General features: G+C 46.2%; 1 protein-coding gene across 2 annotated transcripts in view; it reads left to right on the top strand.

The window, feature by feature from the left end:
- The window catches only part of RHEB (Ras homolog, mTORC1 binding), a 52,804-nt gene extending 37,293 nt beyond the window's left edge, over nucleotides 1-15,511 (top strand). Inside the window, exons 4-9 of one of the 2 annotated variants that reach the window (XM_005205861.3) lie at nucleotides 1,922-1,989; nucleotides 8,049-8,131; nucleotides 8,753-8,809; nucleotides 8,917-8,964; nucleotides 9,628-9,709; nucleotides 14,997-15,511. In XM_005205861.3, coding sequence (XP_005205918.1) covers nucleotides 1,922-1,989; nucleotides 8,049-8,131; nucleotides 8,753-8,809; nucleotides 8,917-8,964; nucleotides 9,628-9,709; nucleotides 14,997-15,089 — 431 coding nt within the window. In that variant the 3' untranslated portion in view covers nucleotides 15,090-15,511. 2 annotated transcript variants of the gene reach the window in all.
- The last annotated feature ends 2,323 nt before the right edge of the window (nucleotides 15,512-17,834 follow it).

Genomic DNA, 17,834 nt, shown 5'->3' with positions numbered 1-17,834 from the left:
CTTTTCATAGAGAAGCTAATTGACTGTGTGTGTCTGTCTCTCCATCTGCTTATCCTCCCTTTCCTGGGGTGTCAGCTCACTGAGGTCAGAGACTGCAGTATCTTGAACACCTGGAATAGTGCTGGCGGTGATCACCGGTCCCCAGGAAAGAGTTCCTGAGCAATGAATGTTCTGTCTCGGTGATCTTGAGCTTCTTGCTCACCAGCATCCCTGACAGAGCTTCCATGGAGTCTCAGATGTGCTTCTGGTCTCACGTGACTGAGTGTGATGGGGAGGGGGCAGGTCTTCACACAGCACACCACGACTGCCCCCGGCTCACAGGGATCAGGAGCACAGTCAGTCCGCTGTGCACCCCAAATTCAGGGTTACAGCGTAGGGGAGGAGTTCAGTTCAGTCGCTCAGTCGTGTCTGATTCTTTGCGACCCCATGAGTTGCAGCACGCCAGGCCTCCCTGTCCATCACCAAGTCCCGGAGTTCACTCAGACTCACGTCCATCGAGTCGGTGATGCCATCCAGCCATCTCATCCTCTGTCGTCCCCTTCTCCTCCTGCCCCCAATCCCTCCCAGCATCAGAGTCTTTTCCAGTGAGTCAACTCTTCGAATGAGGTGGCCAAAGTACTGGAGTTTCAGCTCCAGCATCATTCCTTCCAAAGAACACCCAGGACTGATCTCCTTTAGGATGGGGGAAGAGTACAGTAGCATTTTTTTCTTAGAAGTGATGAAAGCAGTTTATCTTGGGTACTCCCTCTCTTGATATATTCTGATTCAGTTTTCATCCAGTGTGATGATTTCACTGAAGTGATGGTTTTCAGAAAGAGCACAGGAATGATAGTGTGGCAGCCGGCTTGGGTGGTCTGCTCTGCGATTCTCGCTTCCCTGATTCTAGCCCCACCCTAGTCGAGTCAGAAAGACTTGGTGCTAGGATGAGTCTCTTCGACTATCGCTTGTCTTGGGGGCGAGCCTTTCTCTCCCAGGCGAATTCATCCTTGACGTAAGATCTCTCCTCCTCTTCACAGCTTTCTCTCAGGATTTTCATCAGTCACTTTTTGCTTTCTCTTTCGTCTGTGGCAGAAGTGGGTCCTTTCTCAGTGGTGCAAGGGGTGGATTCTGTTGGCCACTCCAGTCAGGTAGGGGGCCAGCCAGGAGACTGAGGACTCAGGCTGAGTCAAGATGCTGGGCCTGGGGTGTGCAGAAGAAATCTGTTCCATTTATTTACCAGGGCTCAGATGGTTATTTACCAGGGGTTCATAGCCTATTACTATTAATAGTTCTTTCCTCTTTCATCTCTATTTGTTTGCTCTCTTTCTCCTTAGAATTATGAACTTTCCCTAAGTGATTTGAGTCTGATTCCCACCCACCCCCCTGATAGGGAAAAGCAGTTGTGACAAATTGCTTCCAGCCTTAAGCCAAGTCAGAGTGGTGACTTCACAAAGAACATCTATTCTGTGCCGTTCTATTTCTCGATAAAATTGTTTAATTTTTTATGCACTGGAAGTTCTTAGCACTTCAGTTAATATTAGCTCTTTGTGTTCTGACACCAGACTTGCTATAAATTAATGAAAAGTTGTGTGCTTTGGATCCATTCTAGACCTCAGACTTTATATGTTGCACTTTTTCACAAGAGGGCTGTCCACAGAGTATTCAAACTGCTTTGTATAAGATATGAAGTATTGTCTGCTCTCAGTTTCTCTGAAAATAGTTCGAGGTTTGCCTGACGTTGGTTTTCGTAAGTTGTCACTGCTTAGTTAAATAATGGAAGAAGGGAAGAGTCTATTAACTTGGACAGTCTTTTTGTTTTCTGGGATCGTTTTATGAGATTATTAAGGACTCTGCTTAATTGGTTGTCATTATTCAAGCTTTCAGTGATCGAAAGTTCGTTTTTTTCCAGCTAACAAATACTTTAATTCCTTTTTCACTGTAGCTTTCACAAAATTGATCACAGTAAATGGACAGGAGTATCATCTTCAACTTGTGGACACAGCTGGGCAGGTAAGTGTCAGAATCCGTACAGCATGTCTGGCATCCTGGCCCTGCTACTGATTCGTAAGCACAAGGACGATGCCAAGAGAGCCCCTGTGATTTTGTGTGTTTAGACATCAGTAGGCTGTCTGCTTTGTCTTTTCAAAGAGACTTAACGGAAGTTTTTTCAAATAATTAGCTTGTTTTTCTACTTCAGAATTTGTTTTGAATATATTCATGATGACATTGTAAAGGTTTATATTTATTACAGGATAGTTTTCTATTTTCTAAACATTGATTCCATATCAGAGGATCACATCAGTGCTTTTCCTCCCTTTGAAATACATCTCCTTCTACATTAAGAACAAAAGTAGATCTTTTCCAGGGGAAAAGGCATGGGAAAGGTATAGGGCAGAAACAAGCCGGTTGTCTGGATTTATTATATGATTACAAGATTAAAGAGTGTCAGTTTTCCTTGCTAGACAGTAATTGCCAAAGGTAAGTAACCCCTCCCCCCAAAAGATATTCACAGGTTAATGTGACAGTGAAGGTGGCGAGTGGTCGCTGGCACCAGTGGTGAAGAATCCACCTGCCAGTGCAGGAGACATAAGAGATGGGAGTTGGATCCCTGGGTCAGGAAAATCCCCTGGGGAGGGTATGGCAGCCCACTCCAGTATTCTTGCCTGGAGAATCCCACGGGCAGAGGATTCTGGCGGGCTACAGTCCATGGGGTCTCGAAGAGTTGGGCATAACTGAAGCAGCTTAGCATGCATGCAAAGGATAAAAGAAGAGAACTTCAAAGGAACAGAGAGAACCCTTTGACAGCTCATCTTCCCCATTACATATCACCCAGTCCTACTTTGATTAAAAACTGCTTTGTTCAGCTGAATTTATGACCTGCCTTGAGGCTGGGACCTGTAAAGACACTGGCATGCCACCTTGTGTCTTAGAATCAACAGAGGATCAGACTGGCAGGCAGGTGAGAGTCAGGTAGACTGTCTGCCATGTTAAATGGAGGCTTTTTTTCTGGAACCTGGGAAAACGGATAGACCTAGAAGGATGCGGCCTGCCTTCTGGGTTTGGAATGATTCCCTCTGCTTCATATTTTGAAGTGAACGAAGAAGGAAAGTGTAAACCGCACCCCCCCACCACCCCTCCCGCCCCCCCCCCAGTGAAGCAAGAGAATAGCTGTATTGAGTCATTTTGGCATCCTGGAGTTTCCTTTCTGGAAGCTTCAGATACAGCAAATGTGTGTGTCCCAGAGCTGTAACACCCAGCTCGTTCACTCAACGTCCGTGACCTCATGGGGTTTTCTTAGAGAGAGCCATTCTAGGCTTTCAGTCAATGCAGTCCCTGCCCATTGCAGAGTGGGAGCCTACTGGAACAAGAGAAACAACAGAAATCTTCACCAGCGACCGGCCTCATAGATGACTGATTACGTGGCTTAGAAACCAGTGTAGAAGAGCCCCTGGGGTAGGGCCTTATTCTGAGTGTGTTCTATGAGGTTTTGTTTTGCTCTGAAGTATAAACGTACACTTTGCCATTAACTGTTTTAATGATGGAGTGATACAAAGAATGACCCCGAGAGGGCCAGAGCTCTCAGGGACTGTGTCTGGTGTGAGTGTGATAGGAGTGTGGGCTAAGTCCTGAGCCCTGCTGTCTCGCTCCTTTGGATTTTGTTACCACTGGCTCAAAATATTTAGAGAATCTCTGCACAGATTATACCCAGATGAGGTGCTTTGAATAATTTGTTCTCATTGCAGCTAATAGTTCCTAAAGGCTGTATTCACACTTGGGAGACCGTTAAAGGCTGTGCTGTGTTTATGTACCACTCAGGATGGGACAGCCAGGGCAGTATTTCTTGTGTCACGGTCCCACCCTCTTTCTGTAGAAATTGGATGGCATGGCACTTACATTTACTGCTCCAAGAGCTCTTTTTAAATTGGACTCCTATGGGCTGGGGCTGGGGTTAAGACTGTGGTAGCAAGGAAGAATGATTAAAGGGCAGTTTCCGTAAAAGCAGTCTGTAATACATTTGTTCACTCAGGCATTTGAGGAGTAAAATTATATGTAATCAATTACTGTATAGCAGTATTCAGAAAACGAAGATCATGGCATCTGGTCCCATCACTTCATGGGAAATAGATGGGGAAACAGTGGAAACAGTGTCAGACTTTATTTTGGGGGGCTCCAAAATCACTGCAAATGGTGATCGCAGCCATAAATAAAAGATGCTTACTCCTTGGAAGGAAAGTTATGACCAACCTAGATAGCATATTGAAAAGCAGAGACATGACTTTGCCAACAAAGGTCCTTCCAGTCAAGGCTATGGTTTTCCCAGTGGTCATGTATGGATGTGAGAGTTGGACTGTGAAGAAAGCTGAGCGCCGAAGAATTGATGCTTTTGAACTGTGGTGTTGGAGAAGACTCTTGAGAGTCCCTTGGACTGCAAGGAGATCCAACCAGTCCATCCTAAAGGAGATCAGTCCTGGGTGTTCTTTGGAAGGACTGATGCTAAAGCTGAAACTCCAGTACTTTGGCCACCTCATGTGAAGAGTTGACTCGTTGGAAAAGACCCTGATGCTGGGAGGGATTGGGGGCAGGAGGAGAAGGGGACGACAGAGGATGAGATGGCTGGATAGCATCAGCGACTCTATGGACATGAGTTTCAGTAAACTCCGGGAGCTGGTGATGGACAGGGAGGCCTGGCGTGCTGCGATTTATGGGGTCGCAAAGAGTCGGACACGACTGAAGGACTGAACTGGACTGAATTAAATATTTGATAGCAAGTACTGTTTATTTGGTAGTTTATTTATTTTATGCAGCTGATTTAATTGCCCAGCTAGGGATCGTGATGAACATAGTAAATACAAGTTGGTTATTTTTAGTTTGCATGAAATATTTTGTTTTGGTCTAGTTTAAGTAAGCTCATGACAAGTGAGTCAGAGACAGTCAATTTTAATGTCAAATTCCCGCGCCCCGCCGCGCCCCCCCCCCCCCGCCCCCCGCTTTTTTGTTGTCTTTTAAGGTCATCTAGAAATACATGTACATGTTAATAGAAATGAAATAACGCAAAAAGGTAAATAGTCAAATCTTTCTACTATAGCTGTCTTAGCTTTCCTCTGCCAGCAGTAACCCATTGTAAGTTTTTAGTGAATGCTTCCAAGCTCTTTTATACATGAACATGCAAATATATTTCAAGTTTTTTCTTTTATTTTCTACACAAAAAGTAATGTGTTTCTGTGTCTCCATCTTGGAGACTATTTTGAATATGTACAGACAGCCCGCCCTGCCTGCCCCGCCAGGACTGCATACTAGCCCATTGTTTGGATATATCCTTTGTTGTTTAGTCAGTAAGTCATGTCCGACTCTGCGACCCGTGGCCTGTAGCCCACCAGACTCCCTGCCCGTGGGATTTCCCAGGCGAAGAATGCTGGGGTGGGTTGTCATTTCCTTCCCCAGGGGATCTTCCTGACCCAGGGACTGAATCCACATCTGCACTGGCAGGCAGGGTTTTTGCCACCGAGCTGCCTCAGAAGCCCAGGATGCGTCACCACGTGACTGGTGGTCAGCCCTTAGGTTGTTTCCGGTCCGGCCGCCAGCAGTGCTGCAGTCAGTACCTTGTATTGCTTTAGAAAGCTGGTTATGTCTGGCACGTATAGAAGAAGACTTCCTGGGTCGGGGGCTCCTGGACCCACAGGGTCACCTGCTTGGCAGCAGGCAGCTGGACTGCCTGTTTCCCTGGAGCCTCACCATCACGATGTGTAACCAATTTTTTTTATATTTGCCAGTCTGCTGGGTGAAAAATAGTATCCCAGTGTCATTTTAATTGTCTTTCTTATTAAGGAATTTGATCTTATTTTCCTGTGTTTGAGGACATTTTTATTTCCGTTTTGTAAATTATCTTGTCTGTTCACATCCCTCACCCTTGTCTTTTGGCAGGATGGTCTTTGCTTGCTGATTATAAAAATCCCTTAATATGTGAAGAAAATTAGCATTTAGTATATGAGCTGCACTTTGAGGTTTTGTTTTCAGTCTTCCTTTTGTTTGAAAGACTTTGAGCCGTGAAGAACTTCTTCATTTTCATATAGTTGAGTTGATTAATCCCTTTTGAGCCAAGACCGTTGTTTGTTTGTTTTTAATTCTCCCGTCCACCGTGTGCACAGTCAGTTTTCATCTGCAAGCCTTTGACTCCTCTGGAGTACGCCCTTGCTAAGGTGTGAGGTAGAGATCCAGGGTAGTCGTTTACCCCCAGGTGGCTCTGCATTTGTTCGCCGTACGTTTAGCTGAGGGTTACCTTTCATCCGTACGGATTTGAAATGCCAGTGTTATATGCCTGCTTCCTGGATCTGTTTGGGGCTTTGCAGACTTCCCAGTCTGCTCCATTCATGAGTAATCCTGCTCTGTTTCAATCTCTAGCTCTATGGTTTCCATCCACCTGCTATGCCGTTGCTATTCTTTCTCAGGAAGTACACTTTTCATCAGGAGTATGTTACATTCGTGTATAATTTAGGATTAATTAATAGGTATCCTTACGAGTCTGCATATTCTTGCTGAAGTCTGTGGCACACTCTTCAGCTGATTTAAATCTTTTTATCTTTTAGGACTATCTTAAGATTTTCTTCAGTTGGACCATATATTACACTTCTATTTTCTTAGGTTTTATTCCTAGGAATTTTGTCTTCTTTGGTCACTGTTAAAGCTGAGGGTCTTTTTCCTCCATTTTACTTTCTTACTACTTTTTTCACACTGTGCCTCTTGAAAATGATGAAATTTTTAACTTTGAGTCTACTGTCACTGAACTCTCTACTAAAAGCATTTGAAATTTTGTTTTAATCTGGGTAGAAAGATCTGTCATTCCATTAATAATTTGATTTTCAACATCACTAAAGTGAATTAAACTTAATCATAACTGTACTAATAATTAATGGTTTTACTTTGCATATGTAGTAAGCTCTGTGATGTTGAAATGCTATTATCTGATTAATACCAGAGCATTGGTAGTTCTCTTTTTTTAAAAACACATTAGCATGGGGTAGTGATTCAGGGTCATTGTCATAACCACACTGGACTTGCACAGTTAACAGAGACAGTTACTTGATGTGAGGACGGCTTGGTGTGATTTTCCTACAGTAGAGCTTGGGATGGGATGGCATAGTAGCAGCTGTATTTCAGCTGAAGCAGGAAATGTTTGTACCAGACAGTGGCGCTCTTGAATCCTGCATTCACGTTAGCCACTTTCGTGCGCTTTAAATAATTCTGTACGCAAAGCGCCAGGGTTCTTCATAAAGCTTTACAAAACTGGTCCTAATGGGCAGTGGTGTAAGGTGTGCCTTTAATTCCTAAAGTTGCTCAATAAACAGCTCATTCGATCCTAAAAAGTCTGAGTTATGCTGACTTGAGTCTGGTGTTTCTTCAGTCAGCCTGAAGCAGCCCACTAATGACCATGGACTGGGCTCAGGCCATTGTGACTCACGTGAGGGAAATAGGTGAAAACACACATTGATGGATAAACTAGAGCACACGTGAATTTTCTGCAAGGCCTAAGGGACTCTGGGTTTTAATGTCCATAAGAAATGTGGTGGTGCTTTTCCTTGACACAGGATCACGTAGCCAGTCTTTTCATTCCTTCTGTCTCTCACAAACTGCAAGACGTTAGCCATCCCTAGAAAGTCTTAGACTAGCCTGGGCCATTTATCAGTATTGGCTTAAAGCATATTACTGCCCCCAAACCAGCCTTAAATCTTGGGTGTATAAAAGCTATATCTCTAAAATAATCTGCTTTCTGCTTGCTTTGATCTCTTTGACCGTGTGATGGTCCAGATTGCTTGTTACCCTGTATAAAGACTTCGTTGTTGTTTAATTGCTTAGAGTGTCTGACTCTCTCATGACTCCATGGACAGTAGCCTGGCAGGCTCCTCCCAGGCAAGAACACTAGAGTGGGCAGCCATTTCCTCCTCCAGGGGGTCTTCCTGACCCAGGGATCCAACCCCGGTCTCCTGCATTGCAGGCAAACTCTTTACCACTGAGCCACCAGGGAAGCCCCATGTGAAGACTTTATTCAAATGTAATTATTTTTTCTTCCACAGGATGAATATTCCATCTTTCCTCAGACATACTCCATAGATATTAATGGCTATATTCTTGTGTATTCTGTTACATCAATCAAAAGGTAAGGCCTGCTTCTTCTTGCTTGAGTTTATTTGCCGTGCTTCGGTGACGTTAATCTTTCTGAGGGATTATGCTGGAATTGGCAGTAGTAACAATCAGACTTTAATGGTTTTTAGTGGTTGTCTGGTGGAGCAAACAGGTTGTTAAGGGAAAAAATTATCCCATTAGATATTCTTTTGCACCAGTGGAATAAAAAACCATGTCTTACCTCAGACTGCCCAGAATAGTGAATGAACATGATCTGAGCTTTCCTACTAATTAAAATGGGAAATACTTAATTGATTTATTTTTCTGTGTTTGTACCTTATTAGTGTAGAGCATGGGCTGATTGCTAAGGAACGTTCTACAAATGTTTTATTCAGAGATTAAATCAGCCCAGTTGTAAACGTTCCAATTTAAGTATCTTGCCTATTCCACCTTGAATATTCTCAGTAAGGGCTGCTGAGTGTTGAATACATAAACGTGAAAAAGAGTGCTAGGAAAAAATAAAGGAATTCCTTGTGTTCAGTTTACTTTATATTAAAAGGGTGAGTCTACTGTTACCAATATAAATATCAATAACAACCATTTTAGAATGTCACCACTAAAATGGGTGCCTGATTTCATGCTTTTTGTTTTATAGCTTTGAAGTGATCAAAGTTATCCATGGTAAATTGTTGGATATGGTGGGGAAAGTACAGTAAGTAGCAATAGTTTATCTCTTTTTTCAGATATACTAGTATCATCTGAACAATCAATTCAGGCACTGACTAAAAAAATTGGCTTTTTTTCCCCTTGTGTTAACAGGATACCTATTATGTTGGTTGGGAATAAGAAAGACCTACATATGGAAAGGTATGTAGCTTCTAAATACTGCTATATAAAGGGATGTAGTCACTGAGGTTCTGTTTTTAATTGTTCTTAAAGCCAGAATATTTTTAGCTGTAGCATTTCTGTTTTCAGAAGTGTGGCGATGACTGCATAACAGAGACAAAACTGCAGTAAAAAATTCTCACCCATCGTGGAAAATGTTTCCTCTTAAAAAGAGGGCACACACTGTAGAAAATTATCTTCAGATGCTTTTACCGTTTTGCACAAAGCAGACTAAAAAGACAGTGGTAGTGCTGGTTTAGTCCACACAGTTTTCTGAGCACCAGGCTGAGGACCCTGTTCCTGGGGAGCTCAGCATCTGGAGGAAGACCCAGCCCATGGGCAGCAGGGGGGCACTGTGGGCCCTTTCAGAATTGCCCGTCTAGGGGGGCTTACAGCCGAGCTGCTGAGAAAGGAGTCGACTATTTCGGAGGCCAGAGTCCTGGAGTCCTGTTCTCCGAACCATAGGGGATTTGCAGGAGCTGGGCAGCCCCGTCAGGCAGTGTCCGCCCTGCCCCAGCTCGGGGTGGCGGAGAGACTCTGCGTGCGCTCTGGATGAGACTGAGCCAACTGCCTCATCAGTTAGTTACACACACCTTACGTGGTAAAGAGCAAAGTACTTCGATTAAAATTTTCTGTTTCCATTAGGGTGATCAGTTATGAAGAAGGGAAAGCGTTAGCAGAGTCTTGGAACGCAGCGTTTTTGGAATCATCTGCTAAAGAAAATCAGGTACGTGGTTTTGAAAACTCACGCTGCCCTGTATCCCCTCAGTCGTGGGCGTGTGTGTTGCTGAGTCAGCGTTTCCGTGCCGTCTCCATCACTCCTGTTCCGTCTTCCTCCTCCCACCATCTCAAGTACCCAGCTCTGGGTTGCTTTAGGAAGATAAAAGGCTGTTGATATTTTAATTCAGTCAGTGTTCTAAGTATGATGGGACCTAGAATATTTGTATGATAAATAGATATTAATTAGCGTAAAGGCAATACTTGCTTTGCGAACACGTAGTCTTATTTTTGTTTCATGCTAAAGGCTGGTACAGAACTAAGTCCAGGCGTGGAAGAGAAACAAGAATAATTTGAAGTCACTTTGGCAGTTTGGTGGTTGTGCCCCCCCTTTTGTCTTGGGTAAAACTGAATGAGATGTATGTGTTGTTTTTAAACATAGAAACCAGTGAGAACCATTCCGCAAGCATGCTTCACCAGCGTCAGCCCTGCAAGTAGCTGCTCCTTTTCAGGCCTGTGTGAGGAGGGATGTCAGTTCTCTGTCAGCAGGCTTCCCGTGTCCTCTTTTTCCTCTTCCTTCCTTGAGACCCAGAGCGGCCCAGCTTGCCTCCCACCTCCACATTCTCACCAGTGTTTCTGTTCGCTGCAGATCAGATGATGTCACTCACCTAAAAACTGTCAGTGGGTTGCCCGTCTGTCGAACAAGCCTCAAAGTGCTCAGCGTGGTGATGAGTGCAGGGTGTGAATCACACTTTTCCAGTTTCTTCTTCCACCGCATCCTGCGCTTGGCAGGCCCACCAAACCCCTCCCACTCCCCTCAACACCGTGGCGCTTGCAGATGCCTCCCCTGTGCGCTCACGGTTCTCTAACATGATTAGCTGCATACTTAAAGTCTTTTCAACACGTTATCTTGTCTGATCCTCAGGTAAAATGAATTGGCTTGCATTTTTGTGAGAAAACTACAGTTTGGGGGTTGGGAGAAGGACAGTGGGCTGTCCTTCCCCAGCTCCGCCCCCTCTCCCCACCAAGACCCCTGCCCTTGGAAACGCTACTCAATTCCCACCTCCTCCTTGGCCCTCATGAGTCCTCCAGCCAAAATTAGTTTCTTCTTGCTTATCCCCTTTGTTTCATCCTGAGATTCAAGGACAGTATCACTGAGCTTTCTGTTCTCCATAATTTGTACAGACAGTAGTTCTGTTTCTAGTGGGTGCCTGGTCAACCCAGGGATCCCCTGACAGGCAGATCTGTTTGTCCCCGTGTCAGCAGGTGAGGGAACTTAAATCTATGCAGTTGCCTCCTGGGCTGTAGATAGCAAGACATTTATCTCCAGTCGTTTAGTTTCTGAGTGCAGACCCTGGTGGCTCAGACGGTAGAGAATCTGCCTGCAATCCAGGACACCCAGGTTCAATCCCTGGGTTGGAAAGATCCCCTGGAGAAGGGAATGGCAACCTACTCCAGTATTCTTGCCTAGAGAATTCAGTGGACAGAGGAGCCTGGCGGACTATAGTCTGCAGAGTCAGACACAACTGAGCAACTAACACACACACACACACACACACACACACACACAGTGAGAATTCAGATAATAAGAGCTGAGAGATACTGTGTTGTCTCTAACTGAATTAAACTAAACATTGGGTGTCTTATGTACCCTTCAGATCATCTAGTTGATCTGTCTCATTTTATAAGTGAGGCATTTAAGGTCCAAAAGGTGAATAACCTTTTATGATCACTCTGTACTTCAGATGGTGTAAAAACTTGGACTGAATTTTAAATTTAACCCAAATCTAGTCCTCTGTACCGTGCTTTCTGATAGATGAGAAGACAAGGCCTGTGCCTGACCCAAAGTGTAGCAGAGATGATAGTATTCCTGAGGGAGAGATGGAGACTGTTCTGTATTTAAATGTCTCTGTGAACCTGGTGTAAAATGGATCTGGTCTAAAATGGCTGGTATAAAAGACATTTCCAGTCCGTTGGAGAGAGTCAAGTATGTTTTGGAAATGATTGTCTTAGGAGTGGTGATGGTGTTGGGATTAGGAAGAAACTACATCCTTATTCTTAGCAAATGCGAACCAGAGTATTTAGGGGCCAAGTTTCATAATGCCTGCAACTTAGTTTCAGAGGGAATAGATGGGTAGATGGATAGAGGGAGAGCAAGCAAATACAGCACAGACGTTAACATTTGGTGAACTCGGGAGCGGAGCCCAATGGTTGTTATACAGTTGACCCCATTTTTCTGTGTGCTTGAAAGTTTACATTATAAAGATGTGAAGGTGGTCAGAAAGTATAAACTACAGGCTATAAAATGAGTCTTGGGGATATGATATACAGCGTGGTGACTATGCAGTATATTTGCAAACGGCTAAGAAAAGAGTGGATCCTAAAAGTTCTCATCACAAGAAGAAACGAATGCTGACTGTGAACCAGACTTGGTGCAGTGGTCCTTTCCCAGTGCGTACTCGCGTCGAGTCGCTGCGTTGTACACCTGGAGCGTATGTTTGGTGACAGCTGTATCTCAGCTGAAACATGTTCCGGGGTGAGGAGTGTGGCTGAAACGCCCTACACTTTCTCTGGTCTGTTTACTGGCTTCCCTCTGCTTTGGTTCTCTTTGGAGAAAATCCCAGGATCCAGGAGCAGTTACTCTCTTCGACTTGACAGTCACGCAGGCGCCAGCAGCCGCTCCGCTCTCCTTGGGGCCCGTGGTCCCTGTGCTGTGTGTCGTGTGTGTGTGTTGCTCGGGACGTGTCTGGCGGTTCCTTTCTTACTCTTTCCAGCGGCCTCAAAGTGTAGACACTTCATGGACCTGCCTCCGTGTAATCAAGAGGAATTGCCTGGTAAACCTCAGGCTAGTTTATCTTTTGAGAGTGACCTAGGGTTGTGGTCACTGAGAGTGGCCTAGTTGGCTTAGGGTTTGTTGCTGAACTCCATTTTGGTCTGAGGATGCAGGCCTGTCCTGTCTGGTTTATGTTATACTTTAGTGTAGCTTGAGGTTCTTAATACAGTTCTGGATAGATTTACTCTTTGACCTTTCAGTTTCATTTAGAAGACAGTACTGCTTTTTTGGTATCTGGAGGAAAGATGGAATTGTGCTCAAGGCTTAAAGTTAAAATGAAAAAATTCCAACTGCTGTGATTCTTTAAAAGTTCTGATAAATTTAGCAGATGTATCTGATATCAGCCTAAACTCTAAAAGAAGATAAGGGTGCAGTATGGTGGCCTCAAACATCCCAGACAAGCTCGAGGGTCAGATGACCCCACTCGCCATCGCCTTGGTTGCTTGAGCATCTTTATCAGATCAGCAGACGCCTTATCAGACGTGAAGTAATCCGTTAAGGCAGAAAGATTCTTGCACCCCAGTTAGGTACATACAGTGATGGTATGTGTATCCTTGGAAAGCTGCAGTCCTCACAGTTGTATGGACACTTCTCAGCCCTCGGTCATGGCTCCTGGGACCTTGTCTCACCTTGTCATCGAATCTGCTCCCCATCAGGTGGGAGTAACCAAGTCCCTCTGACCTCTGTACATGAGAGGTGTAGGTGATTCTGGTCCACACAGGTACTCCGTACTGGGATGCTTACTACTCTTGGTCTGTGTGTAGGAAGAGAGAGATTCTAGTAAGAGACACCTTATCAGTAGTCACACGATTAGAGACCAGTCTGTGTAAATTGCTTGAATTTTTTATTGATAAATTTTCAAGTGTAGCTTGGTACTAACCAAAAATCCAGTATTTTAAAATAAACTGTCCTCAGTGTAATTGAGTCAGATTTGTTGATAACAAAATGCACAGTGGTTTTAAAAAAAATTTATCAAGTCAGTGCAAATACTGCACTTTGACTATTACTGAACTATGAGATGTGTTTGCAGTTTTGGCTTATTTTCTGTGGAGGCCTTCACAAACTGTATTCCAGCAGTCTGATGAAAGAGAGTGCACTTTGGCAGAGACAGACCACACAGGTAATCAAGAGTGCTAAGATTTATCTAGAAAGCCAGATTCCAGGCACACTGTACTCTCTTTGTAAGAGTTTGGCATGCATATTTCCACACATTTTTCTGTGCATTTTTCTTAGGATGGAATAAATACCAACGTGCCTGCTTCGTCATGGCAAAGGAGGGGAATGGATAATTCGGAAAGAGGGATGCTTGCTGAAGCCAGTGGCCTCGGGTAGACAAGCGCGTTGGGCCGCAGGCTGGCTGGGGCTTGCCTAGGGCTGCCTCCGTTATTCCATCCTAGGAAAGCGCGAGCCAGAGTGGGTGAGCCCAGACTCAAGGGTGTGGTCACTGGCGGACGAAGTGTGCAGAGTTCGCTTATGGGTGCTGCTTCTGTGTAGAACGCAGTCGTCAGGCGAGGGTGAGAACAGGGCAGAGGTTCAGAGACCCCAGTGGACGGAGGAGGCGCGACCCCTTCATCCCGGCGGGTGACTAGACCTGGGAAGTGTGGGTGGGCGCTGGGACTCGGGGCCCTGGGGGCGTGTCCCCCGGCTTCGTCCCGTGTGGGTGCAGGCGGGCGGATGGCAGAGCGGGGAGAGGAAGGACAGAGACTGCCCGGGGCCTGCGCCAGCCCGGGAGAGAGGGCAGGGAAGTGTGGTTGGATCAGGGAAACGGGCTGAGGGGTGCTGGCCAGCAGGGTACTGAGCAGAACTGCAAGTCAGGATGGGGGCTGGTGCCTGGTAATGACAGGATGTAGCTGCCACCCCACGAGGGTTTGAAAACGGGCGTTTCAGGATTGTCACGGTCACTGCCCCGAGGGACAGGGGCTCCTCCTCATGAAGGGCCAGGCCCTGGAGGCGCCGTCAGGAGAGAGAGGGGGACCTGGAGGCCGGAGGCTCGGGTGGAGGGTTGGGGGGACAGCCTCAGAGTCAGAGCCGAGGGGCTTAAGGAGGTGGGAGGGGAAAGGGTGTGAAGGGTGGGGTGCGGTATGAGGCAGGAGGAGCCCCTGCCCTGGTCCAGTCAGAACCCCAGGGGTGAGGGGGTGCAGAGACTGGGCCCCAAGGTCAGAGGGGAGCGGGCCGGAGCCCGGGGATGACGGCTCCTCCAGCTTCCTGTGGCGACAGATGAAAACGGGGGTCTCCAGGGGAGGTGGAAGCCCTGGTTCCTGCAGCGCTGGGGCACCTCCAGCCGGTGGCCTCCACGCCTGGCCTGCAAGCGCAGAACTGGGCAGTGGGCCTCCTCCTGTCCCGCCAGCAGAAACCACGTTCACCGTTGTGTTTCAGTCGCTGGGTCCTGTCTGACTGTCTGCAACACCATGTTGGTCATGGCTCCAATAAAACTAACGCCACTTGGTTTTCTCTGTGTTTTCAGACTGCTGTTGATGTTTTTAGAAGGATAATTTTGGAGGCAGAAAAAATCGATGGGGCCGCTTCACAAGGAAAGTCTTCCTGCTCGGTGATGTGATTCTCCTGCAGAACCGGGGATGCTGGGGCCCAGTCCCGCCTAGGGAAGCCAACTGCCCGTCATCCTTTACGATAAACTGCTTCGTTTCTCTTCTGTTAACCTGAAAGATTTCATTTGGGTCAGAGATTCTCCCTCACCCCCTCCTTTCAGATTATGTTCAACTCTGACTCTGTCCAAATGAGTTCACTTCCATTTTCAAATTTTGAGCAATCATATTTTCAATTTATATATTGTATTTCTTAATAATATTATGACCAAGAATTTTATCGCATTAATTTTTCAGTGTAGTTTGTTGTTTAAAATAATGTAATCATTCAAATGATACATATTGTTACACTACTATTAACTAGGCTTCAATATATCAGTGTTTATTTCATTGTGTTAAATGTATACTTGTAAATAAAATAGCTGCAAACCTTAAACTTTGTGCTCCTCAGTGTGGCTAGTAAAGAGGAAAGCTGTCCTCCTGAGGGCATCTCTCACAGCCTCCCAGGAGGCTCTGGGTTGGATTGCAAGGAGCCACTGGGGGCTGTGGCCACAGACAGAGGCAAGCAGTCCACCTGGCAGCCATGGGCAGTAGGGTAGAGTGCCCGCATTTGAGGGGGTCTCTAATTGACTGAAGTCGAGTGGCCTTGGGGGAGATCTGTGAGGGGAGTTGTTCCCCAGTGATGACTGTGTCCCCCATACCCGCCAAAGGCACCCTCTTGGGTAGAGTGTTTCTCGCAGGTGGGACTGCGGACTTCCTGAGGGCCTTCTGGGCTCCCTCTGGCTTGTCTCTTAGGTACTTGAAGGAGATGTAGGGAAACACTGTCCCTCTTACTTAGCTTGATGTCCCCAGCAGACAGGATCTTACTTAGGAAATAGACTAACCTGTCCCCATCCCAAACCTCCAGGAGTTTGAAGGACAGGAAGGATTGCCTGGTCAGTCTTCTGTGTTCACGAACCTCCCGCAGACCCAGACCACGTACCTCCTGCTCTGAAAGGAGCAGCTTGGAAGGACAGGCCAGAGACTGAAATTGCCTGGTGTCCGTCACTCAACTCTAGCTTAGTTGACTGATACGTTAAATGCTGCCCTCTCCCAGGTAAAATTTCACAGGGCCATTTCTAACATTTAAGGAAATGTTACTGACTCTGTTGATCAAATATGATTTCACTTTGTAACTGACTCTTTAATGATAAAATTATGCTTTTAGAATATGCCGTTATTTTGGATCTTTGAAGTGTTTTTGCCTCATCATTCCAGGATGAAATTTGAGCCTTAGAAGAACTTCACCAAATATTTTTTATTTAAATAAAGATAGGTTTTAGCAATGTAGTATCATTACTTACTAACAGGGTTTATTCTTAGGTGTAATATTACGTGTCAGTACTCTGCTGAATGTGGAGAAAAAAGAAAAGTGAATGTTAGTCGCTCAGTCGTGTCCAACTCTTTGCAACCCTGTGGACAGTAGCCTAACCCAGCAGGCTCCTCTGTCCTTGGGATTCTCCAGACAAGAATACTGGAGTGGGTGGCCATTTCCTTCTCCAGGGGGTCTTCCCGACCCAGGGATGGAACCCATGTCTCCTGCATTGGCAAGGCGGGTTCTTTACCACTGCGCCTCCAGGGAAGCCCAGTGTATTCATCCTGGCAACTAAAGTGTGACTCACGGATCATCCTCTAGGCCTGGCTGTCCTGTTTGGAGGTGACATGGCCGTGGCCCTCCACATGGTGCAGCTCAACTGTGCATTCAGATGCGTTCTGAGCACAGTTCCAAGTGCTAGGAACGCAACAGAACTCTGCACCCTGGAGAGCTTGAGTCTGACCTTGGCCCTTGGAGACCAGGGTCGGGCAGTCCTGCTCCCCATTGCGGTGAGCGTGGTGGCAGGACTCGGGACGAGCACGTGGCCAGGAGGCGGCCGGCGGTACCCGTTCTGATTTGCTTCACGTTCACCCCGTGAGGACTTCCCTGGTGGCTCTGAAGGCAGAGTCTGCAGTGCCGGAGACCCGGGTTCAGTCCGTGGGTGGGGAAGATACCCTGGAGAAGGGGATGGCTACCCACTCCAGGATTCTTGCCTGGAGAATTCCATGGGGTCACAAAGAGTCAGACACGACTGGGTGACTTTCACTTTCACCCTGTTAAGCAGGTGCCAGGCTCTGTACAGACAAGGAAACTGCCTTAGAGGCGTTAGCAGCAGGCAGTAACCACATTGACTCTGGGCCCGTACAGCTGCCAGGCTCGACTTAAATGTTGTTACTTAATATTGTATGTCATCACTCCTGAGACCTAGCCTTACACTTTAACAGTTTTCACAGTGGGACATATATGCTGTCCTAGGTTCACTGCAGTGTTGGAAGCGCAAATAACAAAATGAGGTGTATGTCCAAAACTATCTGCCGTTCACAGTGAATGCAAACAATGAATTCACATGACGATTTCAAGTTAGTGTGATGGAATTTGACCAAAGTTAAATTGTCCATTCACTGCCCACCAGGTCATTAATGATGCTGCTCTTGCCAAAATTGCTCATCACCTCCTTGTCACCAAATCCAATGGGTTATTCCCTAGTTTCTCTCCTGCCCTTCTGGCAGCACTGCACACGGTTGGTGACCTCTTTGCAAGTCTCATTTCCACCCTCTGGTCTTCCAGCTCACCATCGCCACCTGAGTCTCCTTGGCTGTCTCCTCCATTAACCTCTCTGTGGGCCCTTTTTCCTTCTTAATTTCATCATCACACACAGCTCTTGATGCTGTTTCCTTCAGTTCAG

This window comes from Bos taurus, chromosome 4 (genome assembly GCF_002263795.3).
Source record: "Bos taurus isolate L1 Dominette 01449 registration number 42190680 breed Hereford chromosome 4, ARS-UCD2.0, whole genome shotgun sequence".
Taxonomy (NCBI): Eukaryota; Metazoa; Chordata; class Mammalia; order Artiodactyla; family Bovidae; genus Bos; species Bos taurus.
This window is presented reverse-complemented; position numbering and strand designations above follow the sequence as displayed.